The 9,818-nt window shown below is 35.7% G+C and overlaps 1 protein-coding gene across 6 annotated transcripts in view; it reads left to right on the plus strand.

Annotated features, from left to right (window-relative positions):
• The window catches only part of KRIT1 (KRIT1 ankyrin repeat containing), a 40,739-nt gene extending 31,179 nt beyond the window's left edge, over positions 1-9,560 (plus strand). For 2 of the 6 annotated variants that reach the window (XM_036246899.1, XM_036246898.1), the window contains exons 13-17: positions 897-1,063; positions 2,137-2,224; positions 3,049-3,255; positions 8,761-8,877; positions 9,372-9,551. In XM_036246899.1, the coding sequence (XP_036102792.1) occupies positions 897-1,063; positions 2,137-2,224; positions 3,049-3,255; positions 8,761-8,877; positions 9,372-9,440 (648 nt within the window). In that variant the 3' untranslated portion in view covers positions 9,441-9,551. Of the gene's footprint in view, positions 1-896; positions 1,064-2,136; positions 2,225-3,048; positions 3,256-8,760; positions 8,878-9,371 lie in introns of those variants that run through there. The other 4 variants (XM_036246900.1, XM_036246904.1, XM_036246903.1 and 1 more) reach the window with 4 other exon arrangements.
• The last annotated feature ends 258 nt before the right edge of the window (positions 9,561-9,818 follow it).

Raw genomic sequence — 9,818 nt, forward strand, 5'->3', positions numbered from 1 at the left:
TAAACCTAAAAAAAAAATCATATGCTTTAGTGTTATTTGAAAGTGCAAAGTATTTTTAGTCAAATAAAACATGTTTGTCCTAAACGTTTTTTTAATTTTTTTCTTTATTGATTTGAGAGAGAAATAGAAACATCGATGAGAGAGAACATCAATTGGCGACCTCCTGCATGCCCCCCACTGGGGATCTGGCCCACAACCTGGGCATGTGCCCTGACTGGGAACCAAACCAGCGACCTCTTGGTGCATGGGTCATCGCTCAACCACTGAGCCACACTGGCTGGGCTGTCCTAAACTTTTTAAAACTACACGTACCCTTCTGGGAACTAACACACTTTGTGTTTCTCTACTATATTGTATGAAGCGCAGATCATAGAAAAATATTTGAGGAATATAAAGAATTTAAGTAAACTTGTGCTACAAATTATCCATAAACTGATGAAAATTTTATTGGACTATATAAATCAGAGGTTAGCAAACTCTGGCCTATTGCTATATCTGACCTGCTGCCTATTATATATCCTGCAAGTTATTAATGGTTGAAAATTTTAAAAGAATAGTATTTCATGTCATGTGAAAATTTTATGAAATTCAGATTTCAGTATCCATGTATAAAGTGTTATTGGAATACCACCACACTCAGTTTTTGATGCAGTGTCTGTGGCTGGCTTTGCGCTAGTAGTAGTAGAGTTGAGTAATTGTAAGAGACTGTATGGCTCACAAGCTTAAAATAGTACTGTCTGGCCTTAACAGAAAAAAATTTTCAACCCCTGCTCTTAAGCAATAACAGCGTATTTATATACAAATATATGTTTACTTTTCCATATTAGATAATGACAAGTTGTACATTTGTAACAGGAAATTGTAGCTTATAACCAAACTATACTTTTTTTTTTAAGATTGAAGACCCACTAGCTATTCTTATTCTCTTTGATGAAGCCAGATATAATCTACTGAAGGGCTTTTATACAGCTCCTGATGCCAAACTGATAACATTGGCAAGTCTGTTGTTGCAAATAGTTTATGGAAATTATGAGAGTAAGAAACACAAGCAAGGTTTCCTAAAGTAAGTATTTCTTATGATGTGTGGTCTTATACTATGCTTAAGATTCAGTTTAACCAAGAAAGTTTAGAAATAAAATATTTATGCATTAGTTTGGAATTAAATACAGTCAGCCCTCTGTATTTGTGGGTTCCACATTTATAGAATCCACCAACCACAGATTGAACCCTGGAATACAGAGGGCTGACTAAGGGATTGAACATCCTCAGGAGTCCTGGAACCAATCCCCCTCAGATACCAAGGGACAACTATAATACAAGGCATGGAGTGAGAAGGGGGAGGGGAAATATGTATATGGTAAAGCATTTTTCAAGTTATACTCTCTCCAATGTTATTTTGCTTATATTTCACTATAGTTTGATAATCCTCATACTTTCTAAATTTATCTTTCTTTACTATATATTTAAATAAGTTCACTAAAATGTAAATGACTAGTAGAAAAATGTCATAAGGCAAATGCATTTAAGAATCCCACCACAAAATGTAGTTTCCTGTTGAGAGAAAACAATGAAGTTTTAGCACATCTAAAGTTTGTTTATTGTGGTTTTCAATTTTCAAAAATATGGTTATTGAAATAAGAAACATTTCTCTAAAATGAGTGATGTTGCCCTGGCCTGTTTGGCTCCGCAGTTAGAGCGTTGGCCTGCGGTCCAGAGAGACCTGCGTTCAGTTCCCTAAGGGCATGTACCTGGGTTGCAGTTTGTCCCCGGCCCTGGTTGGTCGTGCAGGTGGCAGCCACTCAATGTGTCCCTTTCACGTTGATGTTTCCCTCTCTCTCTCTCTCTCTCTCTCTCTCTCTCTCTCTCTCTCTCTCTTCCTCTCTCCCCCTCCCACTCTATCTGAACAAAATATGGAAAAATGTCCTCGGGTGAGGATAAAAAAAAAAATTTAATAAAATGAGTGATGTTAAGATTGTGGTTTTTGTTTAAAATAATTTTAGAGCTCTCTGATATTTTACAACAGTATTTTTTAGCTCAAAAATCAAGTCACTTAAAGCCTTTTGTGTCTAAATGATTATATTACTTTAGCTACTAAAGAAAATGTATTTAAAAGATGTTGGCATATTTCCCTTACAGCGAAGAAAATCTAAAATCCATTGTACCTATTACCAAATTGAAAAGTAAGGCACCTCACTGGACAAACCGAATACTTCATGAATATAAGGTAAGCTGTTTAATAGAACTAAAAAGACATTTTATAAAATAATTGAAATTTTGTTAGTATTATTAATGTTTTAAACATAGTATATAAAGCATATATATCCTAAAATTAAAATTGGATCTTCTGGATCACATGCCTGAAGCTAGAAGGAAGATATTTTTATTTTTAATAACATAGAATCTTAGTAAATACCTTTTATATGCTGGATACTGTGGTAAGAGGTAGTGATTTTAAAAATAAACATTAGTCCTGGCCGGTTTTGCTCAGCAGTTAGAGCATTGGCCTGTGGACCAATGAGTCGCAGGTTCAATTCTGGTCAAGAGCGCGTACCTTGGTTGCAGTTCATCCCGGCCCTGGTCTTGCAGGAGGCAACTAGTTGAAGTGCATCTCTCTCATGTCGACGTTTCTCTCTCTCTCTCTCTCTTTCTCTATCTCTCTCTCTCTCTTTCTTCCCCACTTCCTTCTCCCTCTCTCCTCTCTCCCCGTCTCTCTCCTTCCCTTCAACTCTATCTGAGGATAAACAGAAAAATATCCTTGGGTGAAAATTAAAAAAATAATAATGAAATAATATCTCTGTCCATGAAGTACTTTAAAAACCTGATAGAATGAGACAAAAAAATATTTTTAGACCCTGATATTTCTTTTTCTTTCTCTCTCTCCTTTTTAAATGTCAGATCTCAAAAGATTATTCTCTTGGGATAATGTCACACAATTTTACTCTTCTTTGGGGACAGCCTTGATTTTAGAAACTGCTTAGTTGACCTATTTGGATTATCAAAGCTACTTTCTCCTTTCACATCTCTTTATTTTACTTTATTTCATTTTAGAATCTTAGTACAAGTGAGGGTGTCAGTAAAGAAATGCATCACCTTCAGCGCATGTTCTTACAGAATTGTTGGGAAATTCCTACCTATGGAGCAGCTTTTTTCTCAGGACAGATATTTACGAAGGCAAGCCCCAGCAACCATAAAGTCATCCCTGTGTATGTAGGAGTGAATGTAAAAGGACTCCATCTCCTCAACATGGAAACTAAGGTAGATTTTCAACTGTTTTTGACCAGCCACATTCTGTAATATCTGAAATAACAGTACCAGCCTGCATGAAGAATCTAGAAATGGCATATATACAAGTCTATTCACTGCAGTTTAATTTTTAATAGCAAAGGAGGGCGGGGGTGAAACTAAGTGATTATCAATAGGGGTTAACATGTTAATTATAATACATTTCTACATTGAATTTCAATACCTTGCAGTCATATAAAAGAATAAAGACTATTTTAGTGTAGAAATATGTATTTGGGGGGAAGGGGAGGAGGGTGTCAATGGGAGAAAAATGAGAAATATCTGTAACAAAAACAAATTTAAAAAATTTTTTAAAAAATGTGTATTTAGTGAAAAAGCAGGGTGCTTCTGAACTATGTGTTATATGCTACCCTTTGTGTAAAAATGGTGGATGTAGATATTTATTTGAAAAAAACACTAACTCAAAGAAATATACACTACCATGTTCAATATAGCATTATTTACAATAGCCAAGATATGGAAACAACCTAAGTGTCCAACAATGGATGAATGCATAAAGAAAATGTGATTATATACATATATATATGCACAAAATAGAATATTATTCAGCCATAAAAAAAGAAGAAGAAGAAGAAGAAGAAATCTTGCCATTTGTTACAGCATAGGTGGACCTTCAGGGCATTATGCTAAGTGACGTAAGTTAGACTGAGAAAGAGAGCTACCATATGATCTCACTTATATGTGGAATATTACCAAAAAAAGTGACAAACTAATATATGTTAGTTATAGCTCTTTTTTTTAAATGGGGGCAAGTGAACAGTATATTTACATAAATACATATTACTTGTGAAACAAAAATTCTCTTGAGCCGTGGCTAGTTTGGCTTAGCAGTTAGAACGTCGGCCCTCAGCCTGAAGGGTTGCAGGTTCAATTCCAGTCAAGGGCACATATCTGGGTTGCAGGTTTGATCCCCAGCCCTGGCTGGGGTTGTGCAGGAGGCAGCTAATCGATGTGTGTCTCTCACTTTGATGTTTCTCTCTCTCCCTCCCTTCCACTCTATCTAAAATCAATGGAAAAGTATCCTTGGGTGAGGATTAACAAAACAAAAAAGTCTCTTGATTTAGAGTAGGGAACCAGGAGACCAGTAACGAGAGTAGGAGGGAGACTTCACTCTATGCCATTTGCAACTTAAAAAACATTTTAACTATGATTATTACATATTTTAAAAATCAATTAGATTTAGCCCTGGCCAGTTTGGCTGAGTGGTTGGAGTGTCAGCCCGCAGACCAGAGTCGCAGGTTTGATCCCTGGCCCCAGTCGGGGTCATGTGGGAGGCAACCAATCAATTTGCCTCTCTTACATTAATCTCTCCCTCTCTTTCCCCCTCACCCTCCCTTCCTCCCACTTTATCTAATAATCAATGGAAAAATTCCCTCGGGTGAGGATGGAGAAAAAATAATAAAATAAAATAAAAATCAACTAGATTTCAATGAAAAGGACACATATTGGAAGAGGAAAATATATTATCTGACACAGAAGCTTCATTTGAAAATCAGAATTAGTTATTAAACCTTTTGGGGGCACAGGATGAAGTATGGAAGGGATTAGGAATACTCATGGAATACGTCAGCTTGTTACTGTGTTGTGCTCCTTTTTCCAATCAGTCACTGTAATATAAAATATGGGGTCATCAGTTATTTTTAGCATATCTAACACATTTTACAGGATGATCAGCTTTCTAGTTTGTATAGGAAGCTAATAAAAATCAAATATATTTTGTTCATTTAGATTTCCGGAGAATAGACCATTTTCCAAGTCAGTTAAAGTAATAACTAAGCTTATGCATTCAAAAAGGATACCTTAGGAAATTTCATCATAAACCTAATTTTTATTTTCATCATTTTTATGTCTTTACTATGTAATCATATAATTCTGAAAGTATCCTAGTTGTAGAGAAATGGCAGGGATAGTTGAGAGCAAAAAATGGAAAACCACAGAAGTCAGAAATACCACACAGCTCACCAGGACAGATAAGAGAAATTGTGATGTTGACAAGTGACCACAAAAAATGGCATTATGTGGGTATTTACATGAGCACTTTTACTTCAAAGGGGCGTTATGGTCAACATAAATTGACAACAACAAAGAGCAATCTATGCCTGGGTGTGGCATAGAAAATATCCTCACCTGAGGATATTTTTCCACTTATCTTCAGATAGAGTGGGGGGAGGAGGGGAGACAGAGAAAGAAACATTGACATAAGAGAGACACATCGACTGGCTGCCTCCCAAATGCCCCTGACCCGGGCTGGGGATGGAACATGCAACCAGGTACATGCCTTTAACTGAGAATTGAACCCGTGACTCTTTGATCCGTGGACTGACGCTCTAACCACTGAGAAAAACCAGCCAGGGCCCATGTAGAGTTTTAAATGCAAGTGAAATTATTTTTGTACATAAATATGTTTAAGTAAGCTTGTCAAATTCAACTCTAGCAGATGTTAGTGAATCTAAGACAAATGAGGACAAGCTGATTGCTCCCACCTGTGATGATTAGACAGTGTGATCATTTAGAGCTTTCATAGGTGCTATAAATTTATCACTGGCTTATAGAGTACAAGATAATGATTATGTAGACAGAAAACATCATTACCCTTGGGTTCAGTCATCTTTTTATATTCCCAAGCACAGCATTTCTATTTATATTTCTAGAAATTGAACACCTTATCCTGAAAAAGCAGACTGTAAACGAATATTGTTATCATCCTTACCCTAGCTGGTTTGGCTCAGCAGTTAGAGTGTTGGTCCAAGAACCAAAGAGTCACAGGTTTGATTCTGGTCAAGAGCAAGTACCTCGGTTGCAGTTTGATCCCTGGTCCTGGTCAGAGTCATGTGGGAGGCAACCAATCAATGTGTCTTCCTCATGTTGATGTTTCTCTCTCTCTCTCTCTCTCTCTCTCTCTCTCCCCCCCACTCTATCTGAAGATAAATGGAAAAGTATCCTCAGGTGAGGATTAAATTAAAAAATATGTACTGAGCCCAGCCGGTGTGGCACAATGGTTGAGCATCGACCCATGAACCAAGAGGTCACCAGTTCGATTCCTGGTCAGGGCACATGCCCAGGTTGTGGGCCAAATCCCCAGTGAGGGACGTGCAGGAGGCGGCCAGTCAATATTCTCTCTCATTGATGTTTCTGTCACACTCTTCTCCCATTCTCTCTCTCTAAAATCAATAAAGGAAAAAAATTATTTTTAATATATTGTTATCATCCTCTGCCTGATACTTTTATCTTACTCAACTCCTAGACCAGAATAGTATTCATAATATGAAATGGTATAAAATATTGCCCAACCATCATTTGAATACCAAAAGTCAAACATAAAGTACATCATAGAGAAAAGGCTCAGTGTTACACCCACAACATTACCATCTAGTTCAATGAAAAAGGATTTGTAGACAGTGGTATAAAATGCTCTGAAATAACAGAGGAAACATTTCTTGATTAAACAAATTTCAGGTGACTAATCTTCAAAAGATAGGCAATTTAACCTATTATATCTTGACTCAATGTTTCAGTGCGTACACCATGGTAAATAGCTATTTTATCATATCCTATCTATAAAGTTATATTTTACACTATAAATGTAGACAGCTATTCTTAAATAAGAATGTTTTAGTTTCCCATTATATATGATAGTCATGTAAATTAATAATACTGTGTTTTATTTACAGAACCTCACGTGTTTTTTTTTAATCTTTTTTCTTTATTGATTTTTAGAGAGAGAGGGAGGGAGAGGGAGATAGAAACATCGAAGAGAGAGAACATTGATTGACTGCCTCCTGCATGCTCCCCACTGGGGATCAGGCCCACAACCTGGGTATGTGTCCTGACCGGGAATCGAACCAGCGACCTCTTGATGCATGGGTCAACACTCAACCACTGAGCCACACCAGCTGGGCCAGAACCTCACTTTCAAAATACACTAAACCATTACTTCTATAGCATATCCTTAGTTTATTATTTACAATCAATATGTTTAAGAACTGTTAGTCATAGAAAGCTAATATTTCTAAACATACATGTTTTAAAGGATGGCATGAACACTTCATGTATACAAAGAATATATTTTTAGGGCAAGGAAAAGTTACTACTGGGAGAAAAATTATTAAAATCAAAAGAATATATTGAATGCCTACCTACATATACCATATGTTAGGAAAGTATAGGAATAGGTTGCTCTAATTTTTTTTAATAGTTCTGTTGAATTTTTGAAGGGTATATATTTAAATACTATGCGTATTTTTACAATAAATGTACCAGTATACTTATTTGCAGTGAGATGAAATTGCCTAAGTCATCATGTTACCCCCTTTACATAAATTTCAGATCTGAAAGTACTATGTGAATATTCAAAAAGTACTGAATAAAATTAAAGGAATTGTTTTAACATGCAGAAAGTAAATACTTGTAGTACATTTTATTTTCCTGAAAGTCACTGATATAATGGGCATCTTTTTTATTCCTCAGCTTTCACTGAGATATAATTGACATGTAACATTGTGTAAGTTTAAGGTGTACAACATGTTGATTTTATACACATATATTGTGAAATGATTATGATTACCACCATAGCATTAGCTGAGACTCCATCACATCATATAACTATCATTTCCTTTTTATGGTGAGAACATTTAAGATCACTTAACAACTTTCAAGTATATAGTATAGTATTATGTACTATAGTCAACATGCTGTACATTAGATCCCCAGAACTTATTCATCTTTTAACTGAAAGTTTGTATTCTGTGACCAACATCCCTTGTATTTCCCCCATCTGCCAGCCCCTTGTAACCACCTTTACTCTCTCTGAGTTTGGCTTTTTTAGATTTCATATACAAGTGATATATAGTATTTGTCTTTTTCTGTCTAATTTCACTTAATATATTGCCCTTAAGTTCCATTCATGTGGTCACAAATGACAGGATTTCCTTATTTCTCATAGCTGAATAATATTCCTGTGTGTGTGTGCATGCATACGTACACATAAATACCACAGAATGAGCATCTTTAAAATTTTTTGTCAGCCCTGGCCGGTTTGGCTCAGCGGTTAGAGCGTTGGCCTGCGGTCCGGAGAGACCCGGGTTCGGTTCCCGCTAAGGGCACGTACCTTGGTTGTAGTTTGTCCCCAGCCCTGGTTGGGTGGCAACCACTCGATGTGTCGCTCTCACGTCGATGTTTCTCTCTCTCTCTCTCCCTCTCACTCTATCTGAACAAAATATCGAAAAATGTCCTCGGGTGAGGATTAAAAATAAAAATTTTTTTTGTCAGTGTGATAAAAAGATATTGCTTGAGGCAGTATCCTGAGAGCCTGCCATATATATAGCTCTGTACTGTGTGTGGTTAATATTTAGCTTTTTTTGAATAAGTTTTATTCTGACATTAGACCTGACTTAGATAAGTGTAGAAAATTGGTGTTTTTAACATATTTTAATACAGTAATTTTTAATTATGTTGCAGGCTTTACTCATTAGTCTTAAGTATGGCTGTTTTATGTGGCAGTTGGGAGATGCTGATACATGTTTTCAGATCCATAGTATGGAAAATAAAATGAGCTTTATAGTACACACAAAACAGGTAAGTATTTACCAATTATTCTGGACTTCTAATAATAAACTACTATATTAATAAAATTATTTTTTTATAAAATGACAGTCCATTTTACTTCAAGGAAAACTGCTCATAGGACATGAAATTAAGACCAAGAGAAAAAAAAGCAGGGTCTTCCTAAGCAAACAAAGTTAGAAACTTATCTGAAAATTTATTTCAGTCTTATAATACTGAAACTCTCTTCTGCCATTATAAAAAATTCTGGCCATTATTGCCTATCTCTTCTGTCAAGGTTTTGGTGGACCTTCCCTGTTCTTGGTCAGTAGCTTATCTGAGCCACAAGTTGCTTTCAGCAAGTCGTTTCTTAAATCTCTTCAAAAGCCAGAAATATTCTATATTGACAAGCTGTCCCCTGATAAGAAAGTTCCTTTTCAAATAGCTGGAGAACTGCCCATTGCCATGTATCTTATATACTCATCTAAAATGTCTCATATTTATTGTCAACATGTTTTACTTTCTAGGCTGGCCTTGTGGTAAAACTGTTAATGAAGCTAAATGGACAGTTAATGCCTACCGAGAGAAATTCCTGAGAGGAAGCAACTGATACTTAAGCCACCACATTCTGTGATACAGACTTTTTCCATGAAAGATTTCTTAAACTATTACTTTTAACAAGGCACTCAGTCTCTTGTAATGTATATGTATATATTACGTTGTACAGAATCTGTACTTATGTTTGGTGTGTAATATACCAATTACTTTTATGTAATATCCTCATAAGCTATTCTAATTTTTTCAGAGAAACACAAAAAAGTGGATTGATAGTCTTTATAATATTAGACAAAATACTAAGCTTTATAAAAAGGTATTTTTTGTAAATGGTAAAGAATTTAGAGTGTAATGTGATGAAATTAAAATGCATCTAGCTTTGCTATAACTTTGTATATCATTTCAAAACATACTTGAAA

This window comes from Molossus molossus, unplaced genomic scaffold, assembly GCF_014108415.1.
Source record: "Molossus molossus isolate mMolMol1 unplaced genomic scaffold, mMolMol1.p scaffold_m16_p_7, whole genome shotgun sequence".
In the NCBI taxonomy this organism is placed as follows: domain Eukaryota; kingdom Metazoa; phylum Chordata; class Mammalia; order Chiroptera; family Molossidae; genus Molossus; species Molossus molossus.